The 19,293-nt window shown below is 38.1% G+C and overlaps 1 protein-coding gene across 2 annotated transcripts in view; it reads left to right on the top strand.

Annotated features, from left to right (window-relative positions):
- NBAS (NBAS subunit of NRZ tethering complex) overlaps positions 1-19,293 on the top strand; it is a 341,832-nt gene that overhangs the window by 162,773 nt on the left and 159,766 nt on the right. For both annotated transcript variants that reach the window (XM_082672572.1, XM_082672571.1), the window contains 5 exons: positions 923-1,025; positions 4,089-4,318; positions 6,988-7,100; positions 13,111-13,224; positions 17,961-18,074. In XM_082672572.1, the coding sequence (XP_082528698.1) occupies positions 923-1,025; positions 4,089-4,318; positions 6,988-7,100; positions 13,111-13,224; positions 17,961-18,074 (674 nt within the window). The remainder of the gene's footprint in view (positions 1-922; positions 1,026-4,088; positions 4,319-6,987; positions 7,101-13,110; positions 13,225-17,960; positions 18,075-19,293) is intronic.

Here is a 19,293-nt window from a genome sequence, read left to right as displayed (position 1 = left end):
TTAAAAAAAAAAAAAGGTCCTGACTTTTGTGGGGAATGAAGCTTCTTCCTAAGCCAGATAGGAACTGCAGCTACCTGACAGGGCTTGTCGTACCTGGGCTGGCACCTGGGCTGTCGCCTGGGTGGGAGAGAACCCCCACAGTGCTCTACCCCAGGCTCTGTGGACTGCCGCATGGAGTCCCACTGAGAGGAACCACTAGGGCTGCCGGCTGGCCAGCTATGCTTCCCGCCTCCAGACTCATGCTAGGTGTGGCCCCTGCTGCCCTCTGGGTCTGCATGTGTGGTTGAAATTAAGAACACACCCTGCTGGCGACTGCAGAGTGATGAAGATGGAATTTGAAACTCATTCTCCTGTCTCCAAGTGCTTTTTCTGCTATATCACTGCTGCTTTATCTTACTTTACCGTGTGCTTTATTTTACCTTAGAAACTCATAGCTGTTTACCTTTGCCATTATCAGTTTTGTGTCTAGGCAGCCTACGGCAGAGGCAGCTCTGGCAACATTTCTGGCATTGATGCGTCGCTGCCCAACTTTTCCCTCTATCTTTTTTTTTTTTTTTTTTTTTGCGGTACGCAGGCCTCTCACCGTTGTGGCCTCTGCCTTTGCGGAGCACAGGCTCCGGACGCGCAGGCTCAGTGGCCATGGCTCACAGGCCTAGCCGCTCCACGGCACGTGGAATCTTCCCGGACCGGGGCACGAACCCGTGTCCCCTGCATCGGCAGGCGGACTCTCAACCACTGCACCACCAGGGAAGCCCTTCCCTCTATCTTTAATCAAAGTTTTTTTCCCTGGAAATTCAAATGAGATCTATTTCTCTTGATCAGGTGGGAGCTGTGTGGCATATAGAATAGTGGTACCAATTTTTTTTACTTTTGACTAATTGAAGAGAGCAATTTCATGAATTACTTTCTTTTTTACCCCCAGGCAGCCTCCTGTCAGTGAGTCTCATTGGAGAATGTTGCTGCAAGACATGTTAACTATGCAGCAGAATGTTTACACCTGTCTAGACTCTGATGCTTGCTATGAGGTAACTCTACATATGTAAATATTTCCTCTTAATTTTGTAATTTTGGTTGTTACATTTTGTTGATTGGACACAAGATGATGACCATAAGCTTCACTGTAAGTAATAGGATTGAATTATTGAATAATATTCAATAGCTGGTAACTGAGCGGTGCTTTAGAGTTTGAGCACTTGCATACATAACTTCCTCTTTGTTCATTGCAACACCATTTATTTAGTGGGTTAATTCTCAGCTGGAAAACTCTGAATCGTGCTTGGATCCTCTCTCTTCCATAGTTTTGGTGGTCACTAAAATTTGCTTCATGTGCCTGAGAAAAGTCTTTCAAATCTGTCCTCTCTTCATCTCTGCTAAATGGTTGTAACCCTCCAAACTTGTTTCCCTACTTCCATATCTCTTCCTCATTTACACGGAAGAGAGTATTCTTCTAAAACAGACCTTTTCATGACACTCCCCTTCTTAAAATGCGCTGCTATATAAAATAGATAAAATACCGTATCTACAGTTAGAAAGTAACCGTATTCCTTAGCCTGGCATAGAAAGCCACGGCAGATTCCAGCCACCCTGTCTCTTCTCGCCTCTGACGCTCGCTGCCATGTGCCCTGTGCTCCAGCGGTGCCAAATCTGTCATGAATTCCTCCACTCACGATGCTGTTTCCTGTTTCTGTGACTTTGTACGCATTATTCCCTTTGCCTGGAGTATACTCCTCTTTTTTAAATTTGAAAATTGCTGATAACTTTTAGGATTCAGCTCCCTAATCATGCCCTCTAGGATGCCTTCCTTTGTCCTTTGATATAACTTATCTCTATTACAGCCTTTCTTTCGGATGCGATGACTTGTTTGTTTCTGTGTGTGTTTCTTCCCTTTGGTCATTAGCTCCTAGGTAGGCATTATCATATCATGTTCATCCTCAGCTACCCCAGGGCATATTATAGTGTCTGGAGCATAAAGGATACTTAAGGATGGTGAGTTGACTAGGAGTGTAATTTAGGAGAATTTAATCCTTATTTTGGAAGGTGTGTGTATTACCACCAAATTACTCATGCTTTGTATGGAAAAAGGATCCAGCTAACCCATCTTTAATGAGATACAGTTTAAAAGAGGTTCCCATTTGAATTTGCCTATCAAACAAACAGATCAAAATCGTGTAGAATATTTCTTGTGTTGCTCTGCTCTGACATCACGGAGCATAACCCATTGATAAAATGAGAGTTATAAAATAGGTCTCTGTTTTGTGAAATTTGTTGGTATTTTAAATTAGATGATTACACTCGCAGACCACGTACAGCTGCCAGAAACTTCACCTTTGTATCTAAAGCAAAACTTGAAATTCAGTTTCAGGAGAAAATAATCTATATGCACATGGGGTCCAAAATCTTACTCTCATTAGTAACACTGCTTGAAGTAGTGTTTTTAAAGTGGGAGTAGCGTTATTTCCTGGTATTTTCTGACTCTGATTGAAAAATTAGCATTAAGTATATTACACTTGAACTCGCTCCTGTGTAGAGTAGTCTGTCATAACAACTTGATGTAGTAAATTGTTCTAGTTATATTTTAACCTTTGCATTAGGCTTTGATATTTTAATGACTTCGCGCCGTTAGTCTTTCTCCTTTCAGAAAACATTTGAAAGCATATTATAACTGTCCTGAACCGATTCTAGAAGATAATACAGATTTGGCAAACTTACATTTTAAAATATTTTAGTGATGTTTAAATTATGCTCTATTGTCTTACTGACCTGTGGCCACTGTATTAGGTTTTGCTGTCATTGGAAAATAATTTTAAATCTCATTGGCATAATTTTGATAGGGTGCAAGATTTCTATACAGCCTGTAGAGCAGAAATCTATATTGTTCGTTTCAGCAAAACCTTGAAAATATTAGAGTGAGTGAATTTTATTTTTTAGTATTGGGCATTGACTCTTTATGGCTTACCTGAATAAACCAAAGGAATAGAGAAATTGTTACATCTAAGTCATTTTGGTCGCATGGAGCAAGCCATTTTCACCTGTTATATAAGCGATTAGGGTTACTCACTGATAATTCGCTTTCTGTCACAATATGGATTTTATAGCACATCTCTCGTAGGTATTAGTAATTTTATCCTTATCAGTCATTTTAGGAAACACCTGTCTAAAAATGTCTTCTCCAGAAGCCTAGAAACAAGTGAAAATAAGGGGGTCCTATGAAAATTGGGTAGCCTTCCTAATTATAAGGAAACTCTTGCTTCTCCATGAAATCTACTTTTTATCTCTTCTTTTTCTGTGTTATCCTCATCCAACAGTGGCATGATAGGAAAGAACATTCTTGTGGAAGTTCTTGTGCTATTTATATACTGATGCTATTAGTGTGGGTTTAAAGGGAGCTCTTTAATAGGACTTTTTTGGAGTAAGTAGATAACCTCAATTATGGAATAAATTTTATGTTAATTGATGCTGTTAGTTGCCTTGTAAAATACAATGACATTTGCATAACTGCCTTCCATCAGAGGCTTTTGTTTTATTTAAAAAGTTTTTAAATTGCAGATTAGAAAAAAATGTTCTGTGGTGTATTGTAATTCTAGTGACTCGGTGTAAGTAGAACATTTGTAGCCTGGGTGTTTAGTTTACAAGACTGACTTCAGATGCTTTAAACAGTCATTAATCATGTGTACCATATTCAAAGATTTTCTTTTAAAAAATGGAAATGTTATAAATACTTTAAGCAGAGTGTGGACAGTGTGTCTAATGGATCCTGTTTTTAATAAGTATGAACTTCGGATATTTTACTCAAGTATTTGTTGTAACACATTAAAATATTATGCTTACCATTGGTTTGTTCAGTTAAATTGTTTCTTCTTCCTAAAAGGGGGATTTTTTTATTGACATGACATTCACATAACATAATACTAACCATTTTAAAGTGTGCTTCATTGTCATTTAGTACATTCATACATATTGTGCAGCCTCTGCCTGTAGGATGGATGTATTTTTTAAAATTTATTTCACTTGGATATCAGAGCCTCCATTGTGTCAAGAACTGAGTCCTCCCTCTTTAAGCACTAACTCCAGTTTCTTCTTTTCCCCAGATATTTACAGAGAGCCTTCTGTGTTCCAGTCGCCTTGAAAATATCCACCTGGCTGGGCAGATGATGCACTGCAGTGCATGTTCAGTAAATCCACCGACTAGTGTAGCCCATAAAGGAAAAACCCAGTACAGGGTCAGTTGTGAAAAAAGCGTTGACTTGGTTTTGGCTGCCAGCAGAGAGTACTTCAATTCTTCCACCAACCTCGCCGACAGCTGCATGGATCTGGCCAGGTAGAGGAACTCCGTATTCTCCGTAAGAGGGAGGGGGCGTCAGAATATACAGACTTCATTGTTGGTTTTACCCTCTACCTCACAAAGTATGTTATCACAAGTACAGATTGACTCGACTCTGTGGGGCACCGCTATTTATTGCTTGAATATAGAATGAAAACTTAATTACGTCCTAAGTATTCATCAACTCTCTTGTGACCCTTTTTCTCTAGCACACTTTCCCACGGTCATTCTAGATGATTATCTATAAGGTTATACTTTTCTTCTGTTGGAAGAGATTCAAGTGGTAGCCAGCAAGTTCAAGTTCTGGAAAATTTCAGCACATTAGGTCGTGTCTGTATGCTTTACATGGCTTCCGCTCTGATTAGATGATAAAGCTCAGAGGTCCCTTCCAGGGGGAAATTTCTGGACTCTGAATTCTGTTCCTCTCTTAGCCTGTTGTACAGGAAAGTTTGTGTTCCTCTTTTTCCTATTGATTCTTAGGAGCTTTCTTTTTGCGTATGGGACACGTGCCCTTTGCCTCTCTTAATGGTTAAACTGTGTTGCCAAGTTTTAGTAATGTACAGTTTATCTTTCAAATGGCTATTTTGAGTTTTTAAAAAACTCGGTTGTTATTCTTTTTTGTCTTTTGTGTCATCCTTTGAAAGACCTTTAATTCCCAAGATCATTAAAATAGTTTTTCGTATTGTTTTTTTTTTACTACTTTGGTGGTTTTATTTTTGCATGGAAATTTTAGGCCCATTTGGAATTTATTTTGATGTAAAGATTGTGGTAGTTGTTTCGAGTTACTTTTCCCCTCAAATAACTGGTAGTTGTTTCAACTCTAGCAAAACTTAAAGGTAACTTTTTTCCCCCAGTGATAACTTATCACAGAAAGAATCATGTTTTCTCAAACCATGTTATTGAACTTGACAAAGTTGTTTAAAATAGTTAGTAAACTTTTTCCTTCTCTCCCAAGGGATAGTATTTCTATTTCAGATGATGAAAATATCAGATAGAACAACTGGGAGTTGTGTTTGACCTAAATCTTTTTGACAGATGCTCCTAGAGATCATTTTTGAAACTACACAGTACTCGCAGTATTTGCCTTTCGTCCACCCCCTTTTCTCCTACAAGGACACACCTTCATAGAAAAGATGTCCTGTGTGTGTAATGTGGCACCAGACTGATTGAGCCCTGTGAGCCCAGATGTATTTAATTGTTTACAGTTTTATTGAAATAGAAAATAGCCCATCCATTCTTACTGATTAAATTACTATTTATTTACTAGGTTTTTTTTTTTAATTGAGGAAGCAGTACATCCACAAGATAAAATATTTAAAAATACACAAAAGATAGATATGGAAGATGTCTTTCTCCTCATTCGAGTTCCTCTAACTTTATCCCTCAGTTATATTTTTAATCAGTTTCCTGTGTATCGTTCTGGAATATCTTATTAAAAGTTACCCCCTTCTTTCTTAAATCACAAATAAGTGTATACTACTTGTACCTATCTTTCTGTGTCTTGTTTTATTCACTTACGATCTATATTGTGGGTTTTTCCATGTGGATACATATAGGTTTGTTTCATTCCTTTTTGATGGTTGTAGACTATTTGACTTTTATACAATTTATTTAATTAGTTCCTGATTTAGTGTATTTTATTTTAACAAGACTGTGGTAGTGAACATCCATAATTATGTCTGGGCATGTGAGAGCCTGTCTGTAGTATAAATTCCTAGAACTGGGATTCCTGGGTTCAAAGTGCTGTTAGAATTTTGGTAGATGCCACAAATAGGTTGTATACTGTTTGTCCTTGAACCAGTAGTAAGTATGTGTTAGTGCTCATCTGATTTAAATCCCCAAAGTTTGCAAGAGCAAGCTAGGCCTATATCTGTCGCTTGGTCATGTAGTTAGATCCTGGGGCCTAGATATTTTCATGTGATGGTCCATGATTTTAGCATTGTTAGCTCTTCATGGCCTGATCTCTACCTGTCTTTCTAGTCTCATGCCCCACTGTTCCTCTCCATGCACCTTTCAGAAAATAGGTTTATTGTTAACTACAATATTTATTAAGTATACTTTATCTAAATTTAAAAAAATTTGCTTAAAATACTCCATAGGTATCACAAATTCGTAGATTATCAAATCACTTTCATCTATATTTATCTCAGTACTACATCACCAACTGATTGTTTCTGATCAGAAAAATGTCTCTTGTGCAGTTTCTTAGGTTATTCCTTTTCCTTTGAGAGACAAAATTGTGATCGAATCAAGACATTTCTGTTTTCCTTCAAAGAATAACTGGAAATTAACTGTATTCCTTCTGTTTTTTTTAATTTTTTTTACATGATCATTATCTTTTGAGTCAACAGTGAACAGAACACTAAACCCAGAGCTAACGTATCTTGCTTTATACCGTGATACCTTACGTACCATCAGCATAACACTGCGCAAATTGCTTCACCTCTGAGCTTCAATTTTGGCTTCCTTAAAAAGCAGATGGTGATATTTGCCTGTCTCACAGCCTTGCTGTGAGGATTAAATAAGATATCAGAAAGCCTCTAGCAGAATACCTGGAAGGAAGTTGGTTTTTGATAAATGTGTTGGATCTCTATGTTGTTGATCATAGAAAGGCAACTTAGCTGAACATATGTTACTTTTCCTTTTTAAAAATGAATTTCTCCTAGGTGCTGCTTACAGCTGATAACAGATAGACCTGCTGCCATTCAAGAGGAGCTAGATCTTATCCAAGCCCTGGGGTGCCTCGAAGAATTTGGGGTAAAGATTCTGCCTTTGCAAGGTGAGTTTTCTATTTAGTGTTGCACTATTATTAACTCATTTTGCATTAGTTCACTCGTGTTCCTTTTTAGGTTTTTAACTAAAGAGTACTTTTGGTCATTTAGTCCATTAGCAATAGATTCTGCCCTCTGTCCCATTTTTCAATAACAGTACAGCCGTGAGGCTATTGGATAAAAACACAAATAGAAATTGGGGAATATGGATGAGAGTTTCAGGTTTACATCAGTTTTGGATTGCAATTTATTTATTTGTTTCAGTTGCATAGATTTAGAATTAGCTATAAATGATAATAGTTTATTTGTTTTTATGCTTACTGTAGAATATTCTTTAATTAAACAGATTTTTTTTTTTAAGCAGCGGGAATGACAGGAAGTTGTTGTTCAGAATTAAATTACTAGCAATTTGTTAACATTGCTCGAGTTCTTTTACCTAAAGGTAGAAGTCACGTTAGTACCAACTCAAACAACCCTGCTGTCCTATCAGGACAGTGGGTGTCTCCCAGTGTCCTGAACCTTACCTGATAAGAAGGAGGTGGATTTTCAATCCCGGACCTCATTGCCCTAAATGAAGCGGGTATGCTTGGCGATTAGTGGTATGCTTGGCTAGTTTCCATGCAATCTCTTATCTTTATTCTTAAAAAAAAATTATGTTTACTATTTATTTTTTATTGAAGTATAGTTGATTTACAGTGTTGTGTTAGTTTCAGGTGTACAGCAAAGTGCTCTTACCTTTGTTCTTAACTCTGGAAACGTTTGGAATTGGGAGTGGGGGAGGCATAACTAAGTTCCTTCCATCTCTCTGGTTTTTGATAAATTTTCATCAGAATTGTGTGTGTGTCTCTCTTTTTTTTTTAAACTTCTAGTATCTTCGGTCAGTGATAGCCTGTTAAAGGTTCCTTGGTGTCTTTGTCTTCTGAGGTGCTTTGAGTCAGGTGGATCTTAGGGAATATGAGGCAGGAGAGACATTCTCATGTTTTCATGTGGATTTCCACTGTAGTTTTACTAAAAATTAAAGTTCTGCTTGTCAGACAAATTTATTAGACTTTTAAAAGGTCATACTACTATTACCTTGAATATCTTTGTTTGACAGTAGTTTGTATGTGATTTATACATAGCCGGCAACATCTGAAACAGCTGTGTTCAAGGTGACTGTTAAGTCACTAGAAAATTCTATTCACTCGCACCATGCATGTAATTTTTGAGCTCAGAGCTTCTTAAAATTGTGAGGATTAATCAGAGTTACCAAAAAGCATTTTCAGTTTATTCTCAAATATCTTAAATTATTAACCACCTCCCCCAAAACACTTATATTTTTAATTGAGGATTTCAGTCATGAGAGAGTCCAGAGCACTGTGAAACTTTTGTCTTCCTTATATCTCTTGCTAGGTCAAGTCATTATAGCTTTGACTCTGTGTGTGTGTATATTTTAGCTAGTTATTTCATTCAAGCAGATTGATAGAATACAAAAAATGGTTTCCCAAATGCTATTAAAGTTTGAAAATTACGTTGCGCTCTGATTTTTCTTCGGTGCTCAATTAGCAATATTTGCACATCAGCTGATGGGTTTCAATATCTGCAACCAAACTGTAGGTTCTGAGAAATTTCCTGACTGAGGAGAATCTTAAGGAAGACTTTGCTTTCATGTTTTGACAGCTTTTCAGTTTGATGTATTAATTTGGAATTTCCTATTAGAGTGGCTTCTGGATGTGGAGATGGAATATTCTTTTTGTGTACTGTTTGTTGTATTTATGTCACAAATATAATTTAGGTTTTAGTATTCATCAGTAATATTGGACGAACAAAGTTACTTGATATTTAAAGATTTATGGTCCAGGTATTTTTTATTGTAGTCAGTGTACAGTAGTTCATTTTGTCACTTTGCTTTGTTTTGAAGCCTTCTTTGCCTACACTCCAGGAGTTGCTGCACCTCTCAGCAGGTGAGGGCTAGTGGTACTAGATAAGTTATAATGCATGAGTTAATAAAAAACAGGATTACAAATATCATATAAAAAATAATGCCTCGTGTAAGAATCACCTATGATGTGTTTGTGTGTGTACATATGTGTGCTTTTCCCCATATCTTGGGTGTTTATGTTGTGTAAATTATTCTTACTATTCAAGTGAACCAATTTAGGATATTTTATTTATCCCTGTGTTCCTTCTACAATAGAGTAAGTCGGTTTTCCAGACTTACAACATTGTGTTAAGCCCAGCTGGGAGCCCATGTTGCCACTTATTGCTGAGTAACTGGACACGTGTCTTAGCCTTTCTTTGTGTTTAACTTTTCTCATTTACAAAATGAGCGTAGTAATGAGTACCTTATAGAATTGCTTGTAAAGATTAAGTCTGTATGTTTGTAGTGCCTGGGATATAGTAAGAGCTCTCTAAGTATCAGCTGTCATTTTTATTATGTTCCTTGGAGGCCCTCTTAATGATGGCAGAATTAGAGTGGTCTTACCTACTTTCTCCTTCTCCCTCCCTCCCTCCCTCACTGTCCCTTCCTTCTCCTCCACTCTCCTTTCCTTACATTCAATAAAGATTAATTTAGGCACTTTTATTCCAGTAACCAAAATAATGAAGGGGTACCTCTTGACCTTGAGGCACTAATATACTGAGAGACGTGACATGCAGGCCTGATTCTGTCTTGTTGGGTTTAAATTCTGATTCAGCCGCCTTGAGGTGTGTGATCTGTGGCAACTTAATGGCTTTGAACTTTACCTTCCTCAGTTGGAGATAATAGTAAAATATTCCCTGGACAGTCCTGAAAGTTATATCTTGAACACTGAGAATCCTTATACTAGAGAATCCAATACTTAAGCATTTCTGTGAATATGTTAGTAGTAATAATAATAATTGAGTGATTTTTAAGTTCTAAGCATACTTTGCATGTAATTATTAATTCTTGTAAATACCCTGTGAGGTAGTGACTGTTATTGTTTTCATTTTTCTAGATCAAGGCACAGAGAAGTTAAGTAGCTTACTTGTGGTCACACAGCTAGTTAGAGGTGGAGCTAGGTAGTCTGTCTGGCTCAAGAACTTGCATATGTAACAGTAAACAATACTCTACTGATGAGGAGGTGTGAAAGTAAAAGATTCTTTGAGAAGGAAACTCTGACCTTTGCTCTCAAGCATCAGCTAAGTGACTGACTTCTACACATTATCTCCTTCCTCACCTATATGGTCCGATTTGTCCTTCTGCAACATCATGAGGAGCTATATATGTTCTGCATCTTTGATGCCCTTCATGAGCGACCGAAATTGAAATTTTACATCTGTGTTTTGCTGGGCATGTGCTGTCCCTTCCTCCTAAGGTTGTTATGAGACTGTTTGTCGTGTGGGTAACTGGTCAATAAATGCTTCTTATGTCTGAGATGGGAGTGTGTGTGTGTGTGTGTGTGTGTGTGTGTGTGTGTCTTGTAGTAGTTTTTAAAAATATTTGTGAGATCCAGAGGAAATTGAGGAATCCTCAATTATTAAAAGATACATATATGCTTATTCTTTTCTTGTTCATTAATTTCAGTTTGAAAAGGAATTTTAGGAGTCAAAAGACCTCTTCCCTTCATGGAAAGATAATAACATCTATGGCTTGAATTAATTTAAATAAGAAATCACATTTTGAAATATAATTTAGCATGTCCTATGGTAAACAGTAAAAGAGAACTGGTATAGTGATGGTCCAGAGGCTTAAAAGGTAGATAAATAAAATAAAAAGGCATTTTAACATGGCAGTTACATTCTGTTAGAATCCTACTCTCCAAATGTATTTAATGTGCTTGAAATCTTAGTTATATACCATGCTTAGGGCAACAAGCAGAAAACCACACTTGAGCATTCCAGTTAAAGGAAGTACAGAGAAAATGATGATCCATTGCCATGTGTAGTTTCAGTTTTCCACCTTAATTTTATTGAGCTGGAAAGAGTGGTAACAGTAAGGAAATTAGCTTATTAGAGTTATAAACCTAGAGTTTCTCTAAGAAGAATATAAGAATTCATCAAACAAGACCATTGAAGCATCTGTGAAAACCCGGGCTTTTAGGTACATAGAATGATGATAATATCTATAAGTGTTGTTTTGAAAATCAGGTTAGAAATATATAGAAATTACCTTTCTCATAGTTACTGAATCTGAAATGTTGAAGTAATGGTACACATTTTCTTAAAATATATATATACTAGGAGAAAAACACATAAAACAGCAGATGTTGAGGTAAAAAACCCAGTTTTTTGATTGAGAAAAGTTATGAAAAAGTTTGAAGTATATTGTATCAGCTAGTTTTTGTTAGACTGTCCTATAGTAAAAAAAAAAAAAAAAACCCTCAAAAATCTCAGTGCGATATGGTAAGTTTAAACCTGGCATTGTAGCAGCAGAGGGAAAAGATCAGGAATCCCATGATGATGACTCTTAAGCATTCGCTTAGAAGTGGCGTATGTCACTTCCACTCACATTTCATTGCCTATAGAAGTCACATGGCCAGCCTGAAAGTTAATGAGGTGGGTATTAGTGACATGAAAACAATACAGTCTGCGGAAGCTGTACTCAGATTAGATATTAGCCGTCCTGATTGTGAAGTAACTGAAGTCAACATCTGCCTTATATTTTAGAGTAAAGGCCACCACAGGATTACTGTACTAGCAGTTGCATGAATAGCTATCTTGAAATAGCCCAATACACACTAAAGTATTTATGGATAAAAAGACATGATATTTGCATATGGTTCAGGAAAAATAGATGTGTGCAGATACATATGTTTATGTGTATATATGCATGTGCTTGGGGGAGGGGTGGAAGGGCGTGCGTGATTGCAAGTGTGAATGGAGCAGATGATTAACCATTGGTTGATCTTGGCAAAAACTGTAGAGGAGTTCTTGGTACCACTCTTGCAACCTTTCTGTGAGTATGAAATTTAGTCATAATAAAAACTTACTCCCCCCCCCCCAAAAAAAAAGCCTATCCCAAAGAAAAACTGCTACCTTTCTCCTTTATATCCACAATCCCTGGGCCCCCTCCCACCTGCCTAGAAGAAGTTTTGGGGGAAAATAGGATGTATGTTATATAGCCACGGATTTAGGAATGGATAAAGGAATGAAGCTGTGAAGAATATTTAAGGAGCTGGACTGAATTCAGGTCCCATCACTTTCAGTGACCTTAGCCAAAGTACTTCATCTTTCTGCACCTCAGTTTCTTCCCCTGTGGATAATAGTACCTGCCCTGTTAGGTTCTGCCTTGTAGGATTAACACACATAAAGCACCTACAACAGTGCCTAGGACACAGGTCATATTCATTTCATGTCAGCTACTATCATGGTAATCGTTATTGTTGTATTTACTGGGTCCTAGCTTCCCAGGCAGTGCCATGTTTCTTAAAAGTTAACACCTCTATCCTGAATAGATACCACTTCTTTCTAGCATATACATAATACTCTTTAATTCAATTTTCCCCCCTTTAAGTATGCCTAATTACCACATAGTGCGAGTTAGTGTGATCAGACATCTTATTTTCCTGACATCTAGCTTAAGTGAGAGGATGGGGACTGTTTTTAGAGAAAGGTTAATAAATTGGGTCAGTGAGCGCTTTGAGGACTCCTGCCCTCCAAACTGGTATGACGTGGTGGAGGTAGAAGGTGGATATTTGGAACATGGAATGGATTTTAGGGGGTTGAGGTAAGGTGGCGCCACTGGTGTACCAGGAAGTATGCGAAGTTTTCAAAGACAGATACCGCCTTCCTTAAAATTTTCCCTAAGTCCTGACCTGGCACTTGAAAAGGTGACACTTTTTCTTAGCTTCAGAATGCCAGTTCATTTGCTGTGTTTCAGAAGTTTGGTGATAATGAAAAGATCCATGTTCTACATTATTTATTCAGAAGCAACAGTAACTTTACTGTTTTTAAAAAATTGTGTCTTTTACTTAATTCTTATTGATCTGGGGGTTAACACAGTTTTCATTTTGCTTGGTTGACATAACAAAGTTTTATGTCCCTGGTCACAAGTCTAAACTGTGTCTTTCTCTGTAGTGCGACTGTGCTCTGATCGGATCGGCCTCATCAAGGAGTGTATTTGCCAGTCCCCGACGTGCTACAAGCAATCCACCAAGCTGCTGGGCCTGGCTGAGCTGCTGAGGGTAGCAGGTACGTTTTGGATGCTGAACTGCAGAGTACGGATCTGTGTTATTCTCGACATCACCTAGACGAACGTTGGAATATGTGCTTATAGGTGTCAGAGGAGCTGCTTTTGGGCAAGGATTTGTCTTTTCGAGAAAGGTTGACATGTTATAAAACGGTGCACCTATACTGAGCTGCTTGGACCTTCTGTTACTTAAACGAGGGCAGGCTTATTTGGGGTGCCACTAAGTGGTTTCGAGGTCAGAAACACAAGTCAGGGTCACCATTTATAACCAGAAAACTGAACATAGGACCAGCCGGCCCTACCAGTTCACCTTCAGGGTTGAAATTTGGTGTGATCTTTTTGGTCCTGAGTAATTTCTTAGAAAAATGTGTGCCTTTACTATTTGGTCAGGTTTTCACATGTGTTATTTCATTTTCTATTAAGTGGTGTTGATGATGTATTCTTCTATTTTACGAGGGAAATTGAAGATCAGAGAAGCTAAGTATCTAGCCCAACAGGGTTAAATAGCAGGCCATGGCTTTCAAGGAAGGTCTTTCTGACTCTACACTTCACGTTTTGTACTATTCTGCTTACCAGTCTTTTAATACTTCTCTTTTGTATTTTTGGCTTATCCAACGTGTATCCGACCTGATGGACATCGTCAAGTGGGTCCTCGTCTTCTTAAACAGATTTTAAATGTGCAGCTTACATTTTTCAAATGGATCCAGCACAGTTTTGTGACAGTTACCTTCCCGTTTCAACTAAAAGAATAAACACGAACCCCCTGCTGACTTGAAACACTAGTTATCTGTGCTACACGTCTGTCTGTTTGCTAAGTGGTCTTCCTTTGGGACACCATCCATCTCCCAGCCCATGTGATCCCGGGAGACTTGCCAATCAAGATGCTTTGCCACAGTTGTCGGCCACAGTATTCTGTCCACCAGCCAGTTCAGGGATGACTGTGTGACTCAAACAGAACCAATCAAAATCTTTCCTGATGCTTGATATATAAACACAGGAAGACAGAGGCTCTTTCTTCCTTTCCAAATGAAAGTCATAAGGATACAACCTTGGGGATGTTGGCAGTCATTTATCTGATCAGTTTTCTGAAAATAAATCCAATTGAAAGAGAGAAAGAAAATACCCCAATGATATACTACATGCCTCTGGATCTAATCCTGCCTAAAGAGACTTCTAACCCCAGAACTGTTTTACTTAAATTGAGATAAATTCCATTTTTAGCTTAAAAAAAAGTAAAGGGGATTTTTGTTTATTTTGAGCTTTAAAAAATATATATTTAGTATATTTAGTGGACACACTTATTAATGTTTAAAAATTTTTATGTATAGAGCTCTTCTTCTTAAGGCCTATAGTTTTAGTATATTTTATTGTGTCAGTTGTCCTTTTCTAGCCTATCCAAAAGCATAACACTAGCATCTTCACCTTTGGACTTGCAGCAGCCTTGGAAAGGTGCCGACACCGTGACTGGGGCCAGGCATCCTTCGTGAGGCATCGCACATGGCTGTGGAGAAATCGGGTGTGGAGTCAGGAGACTGGTCCACTCCTGACCGTCCCGTTCATTTGCTAAATGACTCAAGCTTCAGTTTCTGCATCTGGAAAATAGGAATGACACCCCCCTTGCTTCACCTGCCAGAGTATAAGAGACCCACATGAGTTAATGCATATAAAAGCACTTTGTAAACTTTGAAGCACTCTGATCATCAGGGAAGAATTTCATAAGGATCCAGTTCATAGAAACTAATGAAGGAGTCAGGGATGCCGTCTGCATTTTCCATGTACCTGCCTACTAGGATTAATTTCCATTTTTGTCTTTGTGACGTTGACATAGAAACGGGAAGATCAGTGATCTTGGCCAACCTGCATTTATAATGGTATGAACATTCTTCTTCAGTCCTGCAGAGCACACTTATGTGGACCACATGGTGTTCAGACCTCTTTTCTTCATTGCAGCTGTTTTAGTTCTCGTATTTGGAACCATCTCAACTTGGCCACTTCTATTTCACAAACTTTTATGTGGAATCTGTATTATAACTTCAGTGCAGTATCATTAAAAAATAAGACTCGTATCTACATTTCATTCAACATAGTGTTTTTATTGTGAGCCCCCTGAGTGCACATAATAGCTAATACGTACCTGTGACTGCTGTGTGCCAGTTCCCTTCTGTGCCCTTTTAACGTACTACCTCTTTTGCTGTGCACAACAGCCTCTTATTAGCCACATTTTACAGATGGGGAAATAGAGGCCTCAGAGAGCTAAAGTAATATCATTTTGTCAGTACTTTGGATACAGGGTTCTGTTACACACCTGCTGCCCTCTGGGGATTTAGAATCTTAGAGGTCTGCGGAAGCAGTGAATTATGCTGCATCGTGGGGTGTGATGGTAGCACATGGCTTCTGTAAACAAATGCTATAGAACTTGAAGAAAGGCAATTCTAATATTTTGCTGGGGGTGGAGTGGTATTAAGAAAGGGATCACAGGCAGGTGACATGTATCTGAAGCTTATAGAATGTTATGGTTATTTATTGCTGCTTTACAAACCACCCCCAAACTTAGTAGCTTAAAATAACAACAGTCACGTCTTTTTATCTCTCCCAGTTCTGGTGGTTGACTAGGCAGTTCAGGGTCTTTTATGAAATTGCAGTCAGATACAGCAGCTAGGGATGGGCTCATCTCAAAGCCTGCTTTATTCACATGTCTGGCATCTGGGCTGAGAAGATTTTTTAAAAAGCTGGGGAATGGAGTAGCTAGGGCTTTCTCTTCTCTGTGTGGTTTCTCCTTGTAGTCTTTCCTTATGGTGTTCTCAGACTACCCAGATTTCTTACGTGGCTGAGGGATCCCAGAGTCAGCATCCCAACAGAAACCAGCAAAACTTCATGTCATTTTTCTATAATTTAGCTTTGGAATTTGGGTAGCTTCATTTCCATTGTGTCTCATTCACAGAAGCAGTCACACAGGCCCTCCCAAGTTCAAGGGAAATAGTTAAGTTGACAGGGCCTGGGCCATCTGCTCCTGAGCTGGCTTCCATGGCTGTTGGAAAAGGCCTCCATTGCTCCCTGGCTGGTGGTGCAAGACCTCAGCTCCTTGCCCCGTGGAGCTCTCCACAGGGCTTCCTGAGTGTCCTTTTAACATGGCAATTCCTGGGTTTCTCCTAGAGCAGTTGATCTACGAGAGAGCGGGGCGGATTCCGTAATGCTTTTTATGACCAATCTTGGAAGTCACACTGTTGTTTACAGCATGTTCTGTTTGTTAGAAGTAAATCACTAGTCAGCCCCCGCTCAAGGGGAGAAGCATTAAGCTCCATCTTTAGAAGAGTATCAAAGAATTTGTGGACAAAATTTAAATTATATTTCATATACTCAAGGCTTTGTCAGACCACCGTTAGTATTTTCTTCAGACGAAACATCTGGATCATTTTCTTTAATAGATTTCTAGTCTGGCTATACTCCTGGCTGTTCTCCCCGAGAATTTTGTTTTGTTTGTAGGATTTTTCTAGACATCATTCTTTTCAAGCCTATTTTTGCTTATGTTTTTCCTTCTAACCACCTGCTCAGATTGCCTGATATACAAATTAACTTTATCACAATGAAACTATAAAATTTAAGTCCATTTTACTTTGTGCTTAAGTTTTTTCCCCTTTTATTTGTCATTTATGAATTATAATTAGAACATTCAAAGGGTAAAATTTTTAAATAAATAGGAAAAATATTTAAATTCCCTATTGGGAGGAAAACTTTTCCTCTACCCACTTAGATTGGAATGGCTGGTCTGGGGGTGAATGCATACATACATACATACATATATGTGTATTATTAGGGTATAGTTGATTTGCAATGTTGTGGTAGTTTCACATGTGCAGCAAAGTGATTGAGTTATACATATACATATGTTCATTCTTTTTCAGATTCTTTTCTCATATAGGCTGTCACAGAATATTGAGTAGAGTTCCTTGTGCTATACAGTAGGTCCTTGTTTGTTATATATAGTAGTGTGTTTGTGTTTATCCCAGGCTTCTGATTTATCCCTCCCGTACCATGTTTCCCCTTTGGTAGCCATAAGTTTGTTTTCGATATCTGTAAGTCTGTTTCTGTTTTGTAAATAAGTTCTTTTGTTTCCTTTTTTTAAAAATTAGATTCCACATATGAGTGATATCATATGATACTTGTTTTTCTGTGTCTGACTTCACTAAGTGTGATAATCTCTAGGTCCATCCATGTTGCTGCAAAGGGCATTATTTCATTCTTTATTATGGCTGAGTAATATTCCATTGTATATGTGTACCACATCTTCTTTATCCATTCCTCTGTTGATGGACATTTAGGTTGCTTCCATGTCCTGGCTATTGTAAATAGTGCTGCAGTGAACAACGGGGTGCATGTATCCTTTCAGATTATGGTTTTCTCTGGATATATGCCCAGCAGTGGGATTGCTGGGTCACATGGTAGTTCTGTTTTTAGTTTTTTAAGGAACCTCCATACTGCTCTCCATAGTGGTTGTACCAATTTACTTTTGGTCTGAGGCTGATATTAATCATTGATCACTTAGGAGACTGAGAGAGAATTCCATGATTAATAAATAGATTGGAAGGTCTAAGTGCATGATCTTTTCTCCTATAATCTTATAAAAATCAGTCTAATCTCTGTTTTTTTTATTTTGGAGTTAATTAGAAAGATAGTGTTAAGGAGCTCCTCTATCAATTGATACTGCCCAAATCAGTAAGTCATTTGCATGTGTTTACAGGTGAAGACCCAGAAGAAAGGCGTGGACAGGTTCTAATCCTTCTAGTAGAGCAAGCACTTCGTTTCCATGACTACAAAGCTGCCAGTGTGCATTGTCAGGAGCTGATGGCCACAGGTGAAGTAGATACTAAACACTTTGCTCTTGTCCTCTTTATGTGGTGAATAATGGAAGAGGTCTGTTTTGAAATTAGTTGCCTAATCGGTAAGCCAACCACATTGTGTTCGTAAGCCTTGAGAAATGTTTTGTGAGTGCTGATAAGTATGTATTCCATGTGCTTGTATGTTAATATACATACTTTAATGGGCTCAAGGGTTATATTTTATCTGAGATATGGTTGCTTTCCATTCCAGATTAAGAACAGGCTCATAATTTTAATAACAATTTTAAAATATTTTAATGCCTTTTTATGTATTTGTCATATAAAAGAAAATTTAAAAAATTTCAAGTATCTATAATTTGTGACTAAATTGTCAGTATTTCTATTCTTTAATTTTTTTAAGAGATAGCATAATGCTTTTCAAATTAATGTTGAGTAATTGGGAAGTAGTTCACAACCCTAAAACTTTCCATATTGAAATTATAACTCAAGTCTCTGGAGGATAAGCAGGTTATATTGTGGAATAATTTCTCTATTAAAGAATACATTCCCCAGAGGGGTAGGAAGTGATGTTGTCTTATTACAGGCTCTGTGCTAAATGATCTGCTTTTTGTAGCTGTGTCTGACTGTGTGAAAACTCAAGCACATCCATTTACCCATGTCTGTGCATTCCTAGTGAGTGGTTATAAATGCACTGCTTCACTTCATAGTAACTCCTGGAGCTGTGCACTGACGATAGGTATACTTTCTGTATGTATACTGTTAAAGGAAAAAATATGCTGACACTTCTTACAAATGGTAAGGAAGACTTTATTCACGAATTTTGCAGTGGGGGAGAGAGAACAGGCTCAACTCCAAATACAGAAAAGGCAGCTGGGAATTTACCACTGAGGAGCAGGTTGAGGGGTCAACAATGGGTGAAAAATGACAGCAAAGAGACATCAAGAGTAGGGGGATTGGTACTAAACTGACTTAACAGGATTCTTACTGATGGCAGGCCGGGTTGATCAGATACCAAGGGTGAGAGATTCCCTCTGAACTAACTTCGCAGGATTCTTGATAAAACTGGGTTATACGGGTTCAGCAAGGACTGGGCCAAGGTATAGGCCTCCTTGAGAAGAGGGCTCAGAGAAGCCTGAATAAAGTTTTGTCAAGGAGAGAGTCTGGCAACACATCTATGAAAATGTTGAAAACTCTGGGAAAAAGCTCAACGCTTTATAACCTCAGCGTTAGAAA

The sequence above is a fragment of the Grampus griseus genome (assembly GCF_964374135.1).
Source record: "Grampus griseus genome assembly, chromosome: 15".
In the NCBI taxonomy this organism is placed as follows: domain Eukaryota; kingdom Metazoa; phylum Chordata; class Mammalia; order Artiodactyla; family Delphinidae; genus Grampus; species Grampus griseus.
Note: the sequence above shows the minus strand (reverse complement) of the source record. Positions and strands in the feature narration are given on the sequence as shown.